The sequence below is a fragment of the Pelodiscus sinensis genome, chromosome 1 (assembly GCF_052426305.1).
Source record: "Pelodiscus sinensis isolate ZL-2025 chromosome 1, ASM5242630v1, whole genome shotgun sequence".
Classification (NCBI taxonomy): Eukaryota; Metazoa; Chordata; order Testudines; family Trionychidae; genus Pelodiscus; species Pelodiscus sinensis.
In genome coordinates, this window is record NC_143052.1 from 218,773,521 (window position 1) to 218,791,093 (window position 17,573).

Genomic DNA, 17,573 nt, shown 5'->3' on the forward strand with positions numbered 1-17,573 from the left:
GTCCCCAAGTCAGCCACTGCTGAAACTGATCAGGGGCTGATTCCAGGAAGCCCGGGGCAGAGCAGCTCTGCCTCGGGCTTCCTGGAGTCAGCCACTGGTCAGTTTCATCAGCGGCTGAATGGGGGACAGCTGGGGCGCTGCCGGGTTGGGCCCCGCAGCCCCGAGGGGCAGCGCTATGGGACCAACCCGGCAGCGCCCCAGCTGCTCTGCCCTAGGCTTCCTGATTCAGCTGCTGGTCAGTTTTAGCAGCGGCTGAATCGGGGAACCTGGGGGCAGAGCAGCTCCAATGGTCCGGCTGCCCAGAGCACTTCCGGGTTCCTGATGGTGCCGGACCATCAGAAGTACCGGACCATCAGATGCCAGACCACTGGAGTTTTACTGTATTGTCTAGACCATCCCTGATAGACATTTATCTAACCTACTCTTAAATAGCTCCAGAGATGGAGATTCCACAACCTCCGTAGGCAACTTATTCCAGTGTTTAACCATCCTGACAGTTAGGAACTTTTTCCTAATGTCCAAACTAAACCTCCCTTGCTGCAGTTTAAGCCCATTGCTTCTCGTTCAATCCTCAGAGGCCAGGAAGAGCAAGTTTCCTCCCTACTCCTTGTGACACCCTTTTAGACACCTGAAAACCACTATCATATCCCTTCTCACTCTTTTCTTTTCCAAACTAAACAAGCCCAATTCTTTCAGTCTTCCTTCATAGGTCATGTTCTCTAGACCTTTAATCATTCTTGTTGCTCTCTGGCCCTTCTGCAATTTCTCCACATCTTTTTTGAAATATGGTGCCCAGAACTGGACACAATACTCCAACTGAGGCCTAATCAGCACAGAGTAGAGCAGAAGAATGACTTCTCGTGTCTTGCTTACAACACACCTGTTAATGCTTCCTAGAATCATGCTGAAACAAAAGACAGGACTATGCAGCACTTTAGAGACTAACTAGATGGTTTATTAGGTGATGAGCTTTTGTGGGCCAGACCCACTTCCTCAGATCAAATTGTGGAAGAAAATTGGCATGACCATATATACCAAAGGGATACAATAAAAAAAAAAGTGAACACGTATAAAATTGACAAATCAGATTTTAGAACAGAGGGTTGGTGAGGAGGGGAGGTTAGTGTCTATGAGCTAATGATATTAGGGGTGATAATTGGGGAAGCTATCTTTGTAATGGGTAAGGTAGTTAGCATCTTTGTTAAGGCCCATCACATTTGCTTTTTTGGCAAGTGTGTCACACTGTTGACTCATATTTAGCTTGTGGTCCACTATAACCCTTAGATCCCTTTCTGCCGTACTCCTTCCTAGGCTGTCGCTTCCCATTCTGTATGTATGAAACTGATTCTTCCTTTCTAAGTGGAGCACTTTGCATTTGTCCTTATTAAACTTCATCCTGTTCATCTCAGACCATTTCTCCAATTTGTCCAGATCATTTTGAATTCTGTCCCCATCCTCCTTTCTCTGATTCTATTCCAACATTTACATGCAGCCACTACATCAACAGGCATGATAATTTTGACTGAGATGTCAGATCCACACGCTTTCTACCCCGCCCCATCACATCATCTTCCCAGGTCTCCAGGGTTCACAACTGATATGTCACTGATGAAGAGTCGTGGAAAGAGGCTTGAGACCTAATGCTGCAAGCCAGACCAACGGCAGCCCACAAAACGCTTCCATTCCCCTGCGGTGATCGTGAAAAAAGCAATGCCTCCGTTTACAACCACTGGCATAGTTGCAACAAAAGCTTGACCATGAGTTCTTCAGAATAGTCTGAAGTTTTGTAGGCTCCTTGTGCACCTGTTGAGGCAGCATAAGCCCTTTCTCTGCTGCTCAGTGATCCTATACTTGCCTCCATAACCATAGTTTCACCTTGTGCTGGAGCCACCTTATTGTATAAAACACCAAATTGATCAGTCTCGTAGAACTTAAAAGGAGTTTTCTATTCAGCTGGAGCATGACTGGGCCCTGTGTTAACTAGAGAAGATAATATGATAAATACAGTGCAGGGATCTGAAACTGAATAGCATTTGGCACCCATTGCCCTAACTCTCAGATGCATCCAACCTGCACTTTGGCCAGGACCTGCAGCAGTGAAAGGGAAAAACTCTAGGTGACACAGAAATGGCAGTGCCAACATTGTGTCTCTTGGGGATTCAGGCCAGGATGAGCCAAATCTCCAGCTTCACTTGGGCTGGGACCAGTGTTCCCTTTAATTTTTCTACCCACTCTGTGGAATAAATTTTGTTATGTGCACCCAGACATATGGGTACAAACACATGCTGCCAGTTGTGGCAACCCAGTAGAAACACATGCTGCCAGCTGTGGGGCTTTGCTGATCAGCTGGGAAATGTTTGGATCTCTCATGGGTGGTCACCCAAGTGCTCAGCTTACAAAGAACACTGGCTGCGACTTGGCCCACTGACTAGCATGGGAGTCTCATGTAAGGAGTAGCTCCAAGATAAAGCCAGAGATGAAATTGCAGCACTATTAGCAGTGGTTTGTAACCTCTCCTTTAAATCAGCTTCCGTATCTAACAATTGGAAGATAGCTAATGTGACACCAATATTTTAAAAGGGCTCTAGAGGTGATCGTGGCAATAACAGACCGATAAGCCTAATGTCAGTACCGGGCAAATTAGTTACAACTATAGTAAAGAATAAAATTGTCAGACACATAAATGAACATAATCTGTTGGGGGAAAGTCAACATGGTTTCTGTAAAGGGAAATCATGCCTTACTGATCTGCTAGAGTTCTTTGAAGGGGTTAACAAACATGTGGACAAGGGGGATCCAGTGAATATCGTGTACTTAGATTTCCAGAAAGCTTTTGACAAGGTTCCTTATCAAAGACTCTTAAGTAAAGTAAGTTGTCTATTTCAAAATAGGCTATTTTGTCATTTGGCACTGTCTACACAGCACCGCATTCCAAAATAAAGTGCTATTTTGAGCCATCCCTTACTCCTCATAGAATGAGGTTTACAGGGATGGCAAAATAGCACGTCTGGTATCCTGAAATATCGTTGCTGTGTAGACATACCCTAACAGGGTTAAAAAAAGAGCTAGATAGATTCATGGAGGTTAGGTCCATCAATGGCTATTAGCCAGGATGGGTAGAAATGGTGTCCCTAGCCTCAGTTTGTCTGGAAATGGATGACAGGAGAGGGAACATGTGATGATTATCTGTTCTGTTCACTCCCTCTGGGGCACCTGGCGTTGGCCACTGTCGGCAGACAGGATACTGGGCTAGATGGACCTTTGGTCTGACCCAGTATGGCCATTCTTATGTTTTTATGAACTTTGAGAACTAGTTATGAAATTAAAGCAATACAGGGCCCCCTATCAGAGGAACAAAACTGATTAAATCCTCACAATAATCACATGCTTCCAGTACAGAGAGAGAAGAATAATTTGAAATGATTCTCAACATTACTTTATCAGTTATACTAATACTTTGAATGGACACAAGGCCCAATCTTGAGCCTATTAAAAGCTATGAGGAAACTCCCGTTGGCAAGATCAGGCTCCTAGTGGCTTTGATCAGAGGCTCGTGTAGCACTTCATGAGCATGAATCCTTCACACAGAAGTGCAAAGAGAGGTACACAGAGGTAAAGTTAGTTGCCCAGGATCACACCATGTTAAAGAATAAATTTCCTATACGTGAACAGTAAATATTATTGAAAGCAGAAAATTCTGGTGAGCACTGAGGTTATTCATTTCACTGGATAGTGTCATATTATGCATTATTAGCTACCATGCTTAAATATACATGGCAGAGTGCTCAGGACATAAAGCTCTGTCACAGTTGCATGAGATGAGCAGTGCTTCCCATAAAATAATCCCATTCAATCAGCCAGGAAAACGACGTGCTAACCCCTTTTTATATACTGTACACCCCATCCTCTCGCATGCTGTTACCAGTTAGTACCACACTTTTTAGATTTTGCCAGAACAGGCCTTCAGCACGTGGATTCTTAGGCCAGTCAAGAACAGAGCTCTTGCAGATCCTTCTCCTTAGCCTCAGGTACCGGGAATGCTGTAACACCGGCTCCAGTAGAATAAAGACAATCACATCCATATTCTCATCCATTAGTCTCTGCAGAGCTATATAAAAAGCAGTTTTGAAGTTCCCATTTTTCACATATCGTTCAGTTAGAACAAATACTGTCTTCCTGCTGTGATGGATGCTCTGTGCGAGGTTGTCAATGACAGCCCTTCCCGGCTCCCAGTCTCTTTCCTCCAAGCAAAGCAGAACGTGCTTGTTGCCATTTTCCTCTAGATGAAACCGTAGCTCATTTATTACCCAGTCAGTTACTGCTGCATCCTGAGTATCGTACGCTATGTAAGCATTGTAGAGAGCTTTGTCTGTGGTTAGAGACTTATAGCCTTTGAATTTTGCTGCACAAATATAGTAAATGTACCAGGCATCCCAGTAAAATAAATGTTTCGTAACAGCTATCAGCATAATGTGAATAACAACAAAGAATGAAATATAAAATAATATTGCAGCAACTTCCTCTGAAGTACAAGCATGCAGGTCAATAAAGACTATGCTCTTTTTTCTCTGGTCTTCAGGGATTGCACAGTTCACTTTTGTTGCTAGTTGTGGTATATAAATATTACTTGTTTGTACCCATTTTATGAAGTCACTATTTTGGCAAGTACAGTCGAAAGGGTTGCCTTTTAATTTTAAATATTTTAAACCTTGTAAATGAAGCAGTGTTGACTGGTTCATGTAACTTAGCTTGTTATGGCTCAAATCAAGGAACAGAAGGCTGCCATTTGTATCTGACAAGTCCACGGCAATTTCGGAAATCTTGCTACCTCTCAAAAGCAGAGTCTGGAGGGACTGTTGGAGTGAAATATCAACAGTTCTGAAATTATTTTGACTCAGGTCAAGAAACTCCAAATATTTGAGTCTGATGAGGTTTGCAAATATAAACTTTTGCAGTCTGTTGTTGTTTAGGAATAGCTGTGTTAGGTTTGGTGGCAAGCTCCGGAATGCACGAATAGGAATTTCTGAAAGTCTATTGTGGGAAAGATCAAGGTATCTTAGGTTACTAAGATGCTTAAAAAATAGTATGTACCTTCTATCCTTGTCACCCCATAAAATATCAAGGCGGTTTCCTTTGAATACTAATTCTTTAAGAGAATTGCTTCTTAGCTGTCTGTCTGTCAGTGTGGAAATAGCATTCCAACTTAAGTTTAAAACCTTTAGCTGAGGAAGGTTTTCAATAAACATCAGTCTAAGTGTAACTCCAGCCAGGCGAAAATAATGCTTGTTATGACTCAGGTCTAACACTTCAAGAAGTTTCATTTCACTAAATGCAAAACCATATGCCAAATCCAATTTATTATTAGATAGGTCTAAATATTTGAGTTTGGTTAGGTTGAATTCAGTGCCATTGAAAGCCTGGCTAATACCATTTGAAGACAAATTCAAGCATGCTATATCCTTAAAACTTTTAAACTGATTTGGGTTAATGAAGACGAGGCTGTTTGAGCTCATATCCAGTGCTTTGCCATATGAAGTACACTGGGGTTTAAGAATATAATACAAGAAATGGTCTATTTTTTGGTAATTTTGCATAACTGAAGGGTTCAGCTGGTCATCTCGTTCTAGCATTAGATGGCAGTGTGTTGGGAATGCCTTTTTCCCAACCCATTCTAAATGACAATTATTGTCCCCTACAAAAGGTGACAGTCTGTTATCTGTTAAGTAGATTTCTGTGAGTTGATTAAAATTCTGGAATACAGTGAGATCCATTTGTTTAATAAAATTGATCCCAAGATCAAGGATATTTAGATTTTTTAGAGCAAATAGCGGTTTTAAGTGCTGTTCACACAGATCTTGGAAAACATAACCTTTAAAATACAATCGTTTTAAAGAGACTAGAGAAGAAAAATGTTTTGAGAGGTTTAGATATTTTAAGTATATTTTTTGCTCAAAATTGAAAGATAAGTCAAGCTCCTCTAAAGATGTCAAATTCTGTAAGAATTCGCCAGACGCTATTTCCTTTTGTAAATAGTTAAATGCCAAATGCAGCACCATTATCTGCGGCTTGTTCTGGAACCAGATGGCTGGTACATTAGTAAGTGAGGTGCTGGTGAGAACCAAAGTCTTTAATTTCTTAAGATTTTGGAAAGCAAAGTGGTGTATTTGAATGGAAGAGTTTATAGTGCAGGGTTCACATGGAAAAGGGGCATTATAACATCTTGGACAATTCCTGCTTAAGTCAAGAAGGTGCAAATTAGCCAGTCCATTAAAATCACCCTGGTAGATTCTTGTTATCTTGTTAAAGCCAAGATAAAGTTCCCGAAGTGATGAGGGTAAATGGAGGGGCACTCGGGTCAGGTTGTTGTAGGAAAGTGACAGCACAGTCAAACTGGCGAGGCCTACAAAAGCCTTATCCTCTATTTCAAAAGCTTTTCCACAAGGATTGCTATAATAACAGTTCCGATCCATAAACAGTTCCTTCAGATTTTTGAGTTTTGAGAAGGTGGTGTTCTTAATAGAAACTATCATGTTGGCATTCAGCTCTAAAGAAGTTATACTAGATGGAAGACCTTTAGGTACTTCCTGCAGATGATTGTTACTGAGACCTAATTTCTCTAATTTGGTTAAGTATGAAAACAAGCCAAGAGGCTGTGCTGATGACTGATTTATTGTATTATCGTTAAGGTATAACTGTCTAAGATTTCTGAATTTTTGAAAGATCACATTAGACACATTTTTAATATGGTTATGTGAAAGTATCAAACAGGTAGCATTGTCATTTATTTCTAGTGGCACTGCCTTTAAATTTTGATGCCTGCAGTCAAAGATTATGGAGGAACCATTGTTTTCTACATTCACTGTGCAAGGTACTTTCTTAGAAACCCAGGGATAATAGAAGATTCCAGACTCCACATGGATCATGAAGAGTAAGCAAAGCAGTTTGTATGAGATGGCAGCCATTTCTTCCTAAAAAAGAAAAAAAACAGTAAGAGGCAAAAAAGGAATCCTTCAAAAAGTGGAAGCTAAATCTTATACAAGAAAATAGGAAGTATAAACTCTTGCAAATGAAGTATAAATATATAATTAGGAAGCCCAAAATAAGGATTTGAAGAACAGCTGGCTAAAGATTAAAAAAATGCTAGCTATTTTTATGTATATCAAAAGCAGAAAGCCTACTGAACAAGCAGTAGGGCCTCTCTATGATAAAGATAATAAAGGAACACTGATGGACAATAAAACCATTGTGCAAAATCTAAATGAATTCTTTGCAACAGTATTCACAGCTGAGAATGTGAGGGAGATTCCCAAACTGGAACCATTCTTTTAGATGACAAATCTGGGGAATTGTCCTAAACTGAGGTATTCTTGGAATAAACTGATAAATTAAACAGTAATAAACCAGCAGAACCGGGTAGTATTCACCGAAGAGTGCTGAAGGAACTCAAATGTGAAATTGTAGAACCACTAACTATGGTATAAAAAATATAACCTATAGTTTAAATCAGCTTCTCTACCAAATGATTGGAAGATAGCTAATGTGATACCAATTTTAAAAAAAAGCTCCAAAGGCCATCCTGGCAATTACATGCTGGTAAGTCTAACTTCAATACCAGGCAAACCAGTTGAAATTACAGTAAAGAACAGAATGGCCAGACACATAGATGAACATGATTTGTTGGGGAACAACATGGTTTCTTTAAAGGGAATTAACGCCTCACCAATCTACCAGAATTCTTTGAGAGTGTCAATAAGCACATGGACAAAGGTAATCCAGTGGATGCAATGTACTTAGATTTCCAGAAAGCCTTTGACAAAGTCCTTCACCAAAGGCTCTTAAGCAAAATAAGCTTTCATGGGATAAGAAGTAAATAGTGAAGTGACAAAATTTGCAGATAATAGAAAACTGTTCAAGATAGTTAAATCCAAAGCTGACTGGGAAGAATTACAAAAGGACCTCCCAAACTGGTGACTGAGCAACAAAATGGCATATGAAATTCAATGTTGATAAATGCAAAATAATGCACAATGGAAAAAATAATTATACATATATAATGATGGGGTCTAAATTAGCTGTTAGTATGCAAGAAAGAGATTGCGGAGACATTGTGGATAGTTCTCTGAAAACATCCACTCAAAGTGCAGCAGCAGTCAAAAAAAGCAAACAGAATGTCGGGAATCATCAAAAAAGGACAGATAATAAGACAGAAAATATGTTGCCTCTACACAATTCCATGGTCACCCTACCTTCAAAAAAGTTATATTGGACCTGGAGAAGGTTCCAAAAATGACAACAAAATTACTAGGAGTATGGGATGCATCCAAATGAGGACAGATTAATGAGTGGGACTTTCCATCTTATAAAAGAAACAACTAAAGAAACATGATAGAGGTCTATAAATTCATGAGTACTATGGAGAAAGTAAATATAGAAGTGTTATTTACTCTTTCTTGTAACACAAGAACTAGAATGTCTTCAAATGAAATTAATAGGCAGCATGTTTAAAACAAACAAAAGGAAGTCTTTCTTCAGACAGCGCACAGTCAACTTGTTGAACCCCTTACAATAGGGTGTTGTAAAGGCCAAGACTACAGCAGGGTTTAAAAAAGAACGACATAAGTGCATCAATGGCTGTTGAGCAGGACAGTGTCCTTAGTCTCTGTTTGGCAAAATATGGGAATGGAGGATGGATCACTTGATGGTTACCTGTTCTAGTCATTCCCTCAGAAGCACATGGAATTGGCAATTGTTGGGAGACAGGATACTGGGCTAGATGGATCTTTGGTCTGACCCAGTATGGCCGTTTTTATGTTTTTAGAGGAATGACTCATTAACAACAATTGTGGCAGCTAGTGGAGCATGTATGATCCATTTCACCATATGTTAATTAGTGCACAAATATACTTTAATAGCATAATTAAAACATGGCCCAGTATTTCATAAATATCATGATCTGTACATCATGGATTCAAGATGTTTATTTTATAAACTTTTGCCATACATAGTTAAAAACTGTCCAGAGGGAGATGAATGTTATTTTGGATGATTTTGGTGTGTAGTGATAAACATTGTCCATATCAAGAACCCTATATGTTAATAGGAAAGCATCTCAGGTATTGTTTCATACTTCAGAAGCAGTGATAGATTTACATCGGAAGCTGAACCAACGGCTATTATACACATTACAATATTTGGAAATTAAATTACCACAGTCCCCTGCTACACCTGATATCCAGAGACTACAAACTGGGGGTGGTAGGTATATCTGCAACTCCCCAATACCGGAAGCGGCTAGGGACCAGTGTTCCTTCTGAGATGTGCAGCAGTACATCCTCACAGTGATTAATCAGCCCTCCCGCCCCCAGTCAGTCAGCTCTGTGCACCAAGCCTTGAGCCTCTGACTGGGCGGGGCTGATTAATTCCCTGTAAAGCTGTGCTGCTGCACAGCTTAGCGGGAACACTGCTAGGGACCAATTTGCCTTCAATGTAATCTATAGCAGCGCTGCTCTAAACCACGATTTCCCAACCCATGAGTCTCTACCCAACATTGGGTCATTGGACTGCGCCAAAGATTTTGTTTGGAGGTCCTGGCGTGGTGTTGAGAAGCGGGTCTTCATGGCTGTGGTCCTGTGGGGATGGCTGGGTTTGGCTTCCCACTCTGAGTGTTGTGACCTGAGTCACAGGGCCGCAGTGCTGCTCTGGTCTGACCTGGACACCCTTCCATCATGATCACAGGGTGCTGCCTGGGCCAAACCTTAGCAGCATGGCAACCCTGCAGGCCACAATGCCTAGAGCAGGGAGCTGAGTCCAGACAACCCCACAGGTCTGGAGCCACCACTGCGGTATGCTTGGTGACCCTTATTTAGAACTTGTTACACAGATGGGCATGGTATACTAGAGCAGTAGTCTCCAACCTTTTTAACCACAAGATCACTTTTTCGATTTAAGTGCAATTTAAGAACCACCTCAAACCCAGATACCATTGTCCCACTTTCTTCTTGCCCCTTCTTTGAGGCACTGTCCCCTCTCCACCCCTTCTCTGAGGCCTCACCCAACTCATTCCACCCCTCCTCTTTCCCCAAACCTCACTCACTTTCCCTAGGCTGGGGTAGAGATGCAGGCTCTGGTCTTGGGCCAAAGGGTTCAGAGTGTGGGAGGGCTCTGGGCTTAGCCCAGGGTGGGGGATTAGGGTCCAGCCGGGGGTTCAGGGTGCAAACCCTACAAAGGAGTTTGGGTGCAGGTGGATTCATGTCTGGGGCAGAAGGTTTGGTGCAGGAGTAGATTCAGGGCTGGGACAGGGGTTCAGGAAGCAGGCTCTGGCTGGGCACTGTTTAACTGAGACAGCTTCCGGGAGGTGAAGCAGTGGGGTTAAAGCAGGCTTACTCCTGCCCTGGCCCTGTACCACTCCTGAAAGCAGCTGGCATGTACAGCAGTGGTTCTGTGGAGCCATGTGCTGCCCTTCACCTACAGGCACTGAACACACAGCTTCTACTGGCCAATAACTGGTTTCCTGTTATTGATCAGTGGGAGCTGCAGAAGGGTGTCTGCAGACAAGGACAGCATGTAGAGACTCCCTGCTCTGCCTTTCTCACGGGATGCAGGGACATGCCAGCCACTTCCAAGAGCAGTAATTACTGTTGGAATAATGACTCCAGCTACGACAGGTAAAGCATTTTAGAACTCGCTACTCAAAGAATTAAATTTAAGCATAAGAGAGAAATGAAAATTCTAAAATGCACAAACCTGTCAAAAACCAAAAATAACTCACTTTGCAAGCAGTAAAAGAGGTAACAACAACACATATGTGTTGGGTCAAGAGATGAGAGTGAAGGACAGTGTCTCTGTCATTCTCACAAACACACACACACTGGGTGCGTCTAGAGTGGCAAGATTTTGCGCAAAAGCAGCTGCTTTTGCACAAAAACTTGCCAGCTGTCTACATTGGTGGCTTGAATTTGTGCAAGAGCACTGATGTTCTAATGTAAGAATTCAGTGCTTCTTGCACAAATACTTTGATGCTCCCGCTCAGGGATAAGCCCTCTTGTGCAAGAATACTTGCTCAAGAGGGCCAGTGTAGACAGGCACCTTAATTTTTTGTGCAAGGAAGCCCGATGGCTAAAATGGCCATCGGAGCTTTCTTGCGCAAAAGCGCGTCTATACTGGGCACGGATGCTTTTGCGCAAAAGCACATTTTGCGCAAAAGCATCCGTGCCAATCTAGATGCTATTTTGCAGAAATACTTTTAACGGAAAAACTTTTCCATTAAAAGTATTTCCGCAAAATCATGCCAGTCTAGACGCAGCCATAGTGTGTGAGAGTGACAGAGATTTGCATTGCCAAGCTGCCTCCATTCTCCTCTCCCTGAGTGGAGATGGGCTACAGGAATGGGGGGAGGATGGACACCCTGACATCAGCACCCCGTTTCTCCCTCCCACACTCTGCACAGCAAGCAGGAGGCTCCCAGGGGAGGCAGCTCTAAGGCAGAGGGCAGGGGCAGCATGATAGTGGGTGGAGGAGCAACTGAAGTGCCAGCACTTGATGGCTTCCCCTGCAAACCTGTCAGGATCACCTGTCAGAGGCTCCAAGATCTACCAGTAGATCCTGATCTACTGGTTGGTGTCCACTGCACTAGAAGATTTATCCGGCTTTCCTTGGGTACTTAATTTAATTCATTGTAGTTTCTTAGAAAACAAAAGAAAATGTACACGCTTCTTTTAAATCATCCTGGGGTGGGGCTAGAGATGAGGGCTCAGTAAGCAGGGCTCCCCATGGAAAGAGGCCTACACCAGCACTCTCTCACCACAGCAGCTTGAGGAAAGAAGTGCCTCTCCGTGGCCTCTGCAGCTCCAGTGAGAACAACCAAGAGAGGGGTGCATATTCCCTGGTAGGAGCAGGTCCAGGTTAGTCTTTCCACTTGCTCACTGACAAAGGGGAAGAGTCAGCAAAGTTTCTGTATGAATTGGTGGGTCAGGAACTCCAGTTCCCCCTTCCCTCCCTAAAAGGCACCTAGCGGGTGTGAGGTTCAAGTCCTGGACAGCACACCACCACCCAGCACCTTTCATCTGCCTGGTGATTTTGTCTCTTTTCTTATGGTTTTATGAGAAGCCATCCCATTCAGGACACATCCCATTTTCCTGGCACAACCAAACTTTAAGATGCATGTCGTTGCTTTAAGGGTATGTCTACACTACAGAGTTTTGTTGGAAAAACGGACATTTTTCTGACAAAACTTAAGGAATGTCCACACTGCAATTACATTCTTCTGCAAGAAAATTGAAAGAATGGAGAGGTTTTTTCAGCATTGGTAATCCTCATTCTACGAGGAAGAAGCCTTTTTCTGAAAGAGCTCTTTCGCAAAAAGGTGTGTGTAGATGGGGAAGAGGGAGTTCTTTTGGAAGAATAGGGAAGAGGAAAAAGCACAAGTGCCCTGGTGGCCATTCTGTCCATAGCAATCACAGTTTACATGCGAGAGAACATCCATGCAGTCTAGACACTCTCTTTCAAAAAAGCAAATTGCTTTTTCGATGCACTTTTGCAGTGTGGATGTTCAATTTCGGAAGACTTTTTCCAGAAGATCTCTTCTGAAAAAAGCTTCTTCTGAAAAAAGGGTTCAGTCTAGCCTAAGTTACGATAAGAGGAAGCGGTATACTGAATTTGGTGGTCCTAGCTCTTACTGTTTCAGAGGAGTTCTTGAACAGACAGATAGACAAACACTCTAAAATATATAGCAGATAATATGTATAAATACAGTGTGGGTAAGAACTATTTTGAAAGTCTGATTGCACTAAAATTATTTACTGGGTTGTGACAGGCCATCAAGGTTTAAAAATGCATCCTGAGCCCAACCATTGTTCTAAACCACACCCAGCCAGCTCTGACCTCGAGGAATAATAGGCCAGCCAAAGACTGCTACAACAGTGCTGTGGCCTTATATCTTTCTCCAAGAATGTCCTGTCCTGTCCTTCTATGGGTAGCTGCAAGGTTGTTCCATAGAAGCTAGCTATACTGGTTCTGCACCACACACTGGGGCGATCCAGACGGTTCCAAAGCCTTTTGTCATCATTGCAAATATTCCTAGGCCCAGAACCTCGAAGGTATTTAGTCCCATGGAAGTTAGGGCCTAACTTGAAGACCTTGTCCCCAGTTATTTCAGTGAATGTAGGGCCTAGTCCACGGTGCATATGTAGACTATGAATCTGAATACGTACAATTGCCTTGGCCTTTGCAAATGTTTTCCATGCTAACTGGGTATTTATTAAAGTTGTGAGTGAATTTAGGGGATCAATGCATTAATAGCTCTGGCTTGGGCCATGTATAATGCAGATACTGGAGACATTTTTCCATTTAGCTCAGCCACTGTTCACCCAAACTTCTGCTATGCTGCTCTGACCTCTCTGGAGCAAAGACTGTCAAAGTAGATTGAATTATATTGTGGCTATGTCTGGTTCAGAAATAGGAACTAGATAAGGCTCAGAGAACTCATGTTCCTTGGAAACATAGGTCTCACATCCAGTGAGGTTAAGCAGAGTCATTCTATCAGCTCAATGAGAGTAAAATCGGGCCCACAAACTAAAGCTACTGTATTAGCCAGTGGTACCACTGAGCATTTTTATTTGAGTATTGTTGCCCAACACTCCCAAATTATATCTCTAGTAATACAGACTTCACATTCATCTCCAATATAGACCCAAAAGCAGTATGCAGCTCAGCTTCACCAAAGTAGCTCTCTAGTACAAACTCTTCATGGTGCTTGGATGCCCCTGTGTCAACAAATCAACTCAAACATTCACACATTTAGGAAATTATTCTGCTATAACAACACTGAGGTTACTGTTAACATTTTGAGAGTGAGTTTGGTAAGCTGGTGTATGCTTTGCTTTTTGGTATCTGGCCGCTGGAGATAGAGGTGAAAAGCTATGGAGAGGGGTAGTGTCTTATCAACAGTGCCATGGGCAACACAAAAGTGCCAAGGAAGGTAGGAGATTTTCCCCCTAACTTTTCATATTTTCAGTTGGTCAGAAGTGTCCTGATGCAACTGTAGCTACCACTATGTGAAGACTGTGCGTTTCCTCCCTTTTATATATTTGTAAAATCAGAAGACAACTCAGACCAGATTGCCTTGGAGCATTGATCAGTAATAAGGTTGGTGAGCTGCATGGGAATATAAACTACAATAAATAGAGAAGAGATTGGACTCGTTGTCTCTTTCGTAATTCAAGGAGTGCTCATCTAGACTAGGGGTGGCCTGTATGTGGCTTAAGATGCAGCTCCTTGCATAGGTGCCAACTCTGGGCCTGGAATTACAGGCACCAACTTTCTAGTGTACTGGGAGGTGTTCACAGCTCAACCTTCAGCTCTGCCTGAGGTCCTATCCCCACGTGACCCCTTCCCACAGACTCGTTTCTTCCCTTGTCCTCAGAGCCTCCTGCATGCCACAAAACAGTTGAATGCAGTGGGCAGGAGGTGCTAGGAAAGAAGGGCAAGCACTGATCAGTAGGGCTGACAGCAGGTGGGAGGTGCTGGGGGTAGGGAGAGGGGAGCTGATGGGAGGCTCCTGATGTATTACTGTGGCTCTTTGGAAATGTATATTGGTAAATTCTGGTTCTTCCTCAGGCTCAGGTTGGCCACCCTGATGTAGACTAAAAGAATATTTGTGCAGGGGTGGGGAGGAAGTGCATATGTGCGTGTGTATCAGTTTCTGGCATTGCTAATTTAGTCACAGCAAGAGCAGATTAGCACATTTCTTTTCTGTTTTGTAGGAAATTACAAATCATGACACCGAAGAAACCCCCTTATGTTCAACTGCTATTGTATTAATCACTAAATCAGAAGCCAGAGTAAAATAAAACAGATCCCTGAGTGCTTTTGTTGTCTTGCAAAGAGTATTCAGAAAACAAAAGGTGAATCAATTAGATGAAAAACTTAAAAGAACAGGGGGGTCATTTTGGAGCTCTTAGTTTTTCTGTATCCAAACAGTTTTCATCAAATCCTCACCATAAATACAAATAGTTCTGAAAGTTTACTTTCAATCATTTCTGTGTTGCTGTTTTATTGAGAATTTCATAGGATAAAATTTTAAAGCACCTATTAAATTGAACACTCATTTTAACTAAGGAGTTGTAAACAATAACTGAATCACAAAATATTTGCCCAGTAATGTTTTCCCAATCTACCTGCAAGAGTTAAAATTGAAGTAATATTTCACCTAACTCCTTGTTTAAGCAATTCAGCAACCACCAATCAGGGACTCTGAGGCAAAAGAGTTAAGATCTGATTGTTAACAGTATGTAGGCACCTAAAGATACAGATTACCTTCTGCAATGTTCAAAAGCATCAAGGTGACCATCTTCCAGTTCAGAGTCTGAGTGCTTTTGAAGAACCCATTAGGTGTCTGTCTACTTTATAAAGCTAGCTCTTAACGTCTGATTCAAAATCTATTGAGGTCATTAGAGAGTTTCCCACTGACCTCAGTGAGCTCTGAATTAGATTAGAGCACTGTTCCTTAGCTTTCCTTGTGTGCTCTGTTCCAGTCACCTACAATCAGCAACATTTCTGCCCTCTCTTTGTGTTGCAGCTTAAAGAAAAATGGATGGAAATTGTAGCATGATGGAATAGAAAATCAAATGTTGGAGCTGGCAGCCTTGACAATGTCCGTTCAATAAAGAATGAAAGATTATAAAGCTGCAAAAATGATTAGCATTGATAAAAATTAGAACCACATGTTAAGTTCAATATAATGCATACAGTAGTTTTTTCTAAAAACCTTAAAAATAAGCTAGTTACTAACACACACACACATACACACACACACACACACACACACACACACATGACAAAAATGGAAAGTACTCAACTTGTTCAAATAAAATAGTCTTTTAACTGTACTACTTACTTACAGATACGAAGAATTCTCACTAATGGGAAGAGATACATTGATAATAATATGTTCTTGCAGTAAAAAAGCATACATACTCAAGGAAATCAATTGCAGAAGTGTGACTTCACATCGTTGAAGATAACATCGAGTCTGCCTTCAAAAAAGCCCTTCCTGCAGAATATCAAAACTCACTGCTTCCAAGAAATTAAATGTAAAATTCTCCATCTCCATCCAAGGTTGGAAGTACAGATTAATTGAGCAGAGAGTGCATACTGCCTTTTTTTCTATAAATAACAGAACAGTTTCAGAGTTCACAGAGACCCACTTCTTACAAGTTTGCATGAAGAGCAAGAATACGAAGCCTCCAGAATTGGGAAGTGAAGGAGAGAGAAAAGGGAAGTCTCATGTTTTTAATGGAATCAAGAACTACGAAATAGGAACAAGGTATTTTACAGTTTAATATTAGAGGCAATGAGAATTGGAAAGTAAAAGTCAAAACTGAAGTGTTAATGGCATTCTCTATATCAAAAGTATGAACAATGTTAGTGCAGTCTTGAGTAAAAAGAGGAAGAAAAAGATAACTTTGTAAGGAACTACATTTACATTTCTGTAGAAATTAATTTATTGTAGAGCATGTCAAATTGAGGGGTAACGTTACTTCGAACCAAGGGGTTTGATTCGAACTAATGCGTCCCGGAGCTCACTTCCTGGTTCGAATCAGCTGTTGAGCGCAATAACGTGCAGGCAAGATTTTGCTAATGAAGTGCGGGATATTTAAATTCCCCTTTCATTAGCAATTTTGGTCGGCTTCATTTGCATCCCTAGCTCAAACTAGGGAGCAAGCATAGACGTACCCTTATTTAAACCATTTTTATACCAACATGACACCCTTGTCTTCAGTGGAATGACACCTGAATTATCTCACCCAAATACACCTTAACTATACTAGTTTAGGTGCAGATGCTCAAATTAAGCCCCTTCCAGCCCTATGTCAGTCCTTTTATTTCAATAAACTCATTAGCTATTAGTGTTTACAATTACAGGAAAACCAAGATATTCCTTAAAACTTATAAAAACTGAAAAGGCAAAAAAAGACTGAAGGAAATCTAATTTTAGACATAAAGTTTGAAAAAACATATTGGCACTTTGGGTATGTCTATACTACAGTGTTATTTCGAAATATCTTATTTTGAAATAACGCGTCTATACACAAAATGCATTTCGAAATAGCATTTTGCTATTTTGAAATAGTGCATCTATACTCTGTGGACTCTGAATCGCATTTAAGGCTGGTCGGAACCAGTTCCGGCAGGGCACCAGGTCAGGACTTACTGTGTGGGGCTTCTGCCTGAGGCTATCTGAGGTTTGTGCTTAAAGGGATCCCCTGGGCAGCCAGTTCTCAGGTTTCCCTACTTGCTTGTCTATCTCACTGGGGGACGGCAAAGCATTTTGTCTCTGCATGCTCTGGTTGCCCTCACTCAGGACACCACATCACTCTGCAACATGGAGCCAGAGCGGCTCCTGGGCACTCTGGTGCGTCTCTTGGACACGTTGCTGCGAGCCTGGCTGCACTTTCTGCACACTGCCATCGGGGGGCTGTCAGGATCCAGGAGGCCCTGCAGGAGAGTTTCCACCCTGAGGAGCACTAAGAGCCTCCCTGGTCTGCTCCACTGGAAGCTTGTGTCTCATTCCTCCC

General features: G+C 42.0%; 2 protein-coding genes across 4 annotated transcripts in view; both read right to left on the reverse strand.

Moving 5' to 3' along the window:
• Positions 1-16,110, reverse strand: part of TLR8 (toll like receptor 8) — a 30,648-nt gene extending 14,538 nt beyond the window's left edge. The window contains exon 1 of the mRNA XM_075914807.2: positions 15,973-16,110. The gene's annotated coding sequence lies outside the window, so the exon portion shown is untranslated. The remainder of the gene's footprint in view (positions 1-15,972) is intronic.
• LOC102456470 (toll-like receptor 8) lies at positions 217-16,111 on the reverse strand. Of its 3 annotated transcripts, none has more exons than XM_014573452.4 (2): positions 15,973-16,111; positions 217-6,968 (listed from the first exon to the last, which is right to left on the reverse strand). In XM_014573452.4, exon 2 carries the CDS (start codon positions 6,960-6,962, stop codon positions 3,885-3,887), a length of 3,078 nt encoding a protein of 1,025 aa, XP_014428938.3. In that variant the 5' UTR covers positions 6,963-6,968; positions 15,973-16,111; the 3' UTR covers positions 217-3,884. The 3 variants fall into 3 exon arrangements, with proteins under 3 accessions (XP_014428938.3, XP_075770970.2, XP_075770962.2); XM_075914855.2 differs by having other exon boundaries at positions 15,897-16,032; XM_075914847.2 differs by having other exon boundaries at positions 15,893-16,031.
• Positions 16,112-17,573: the final 1,462 nt, after the last annotated feature.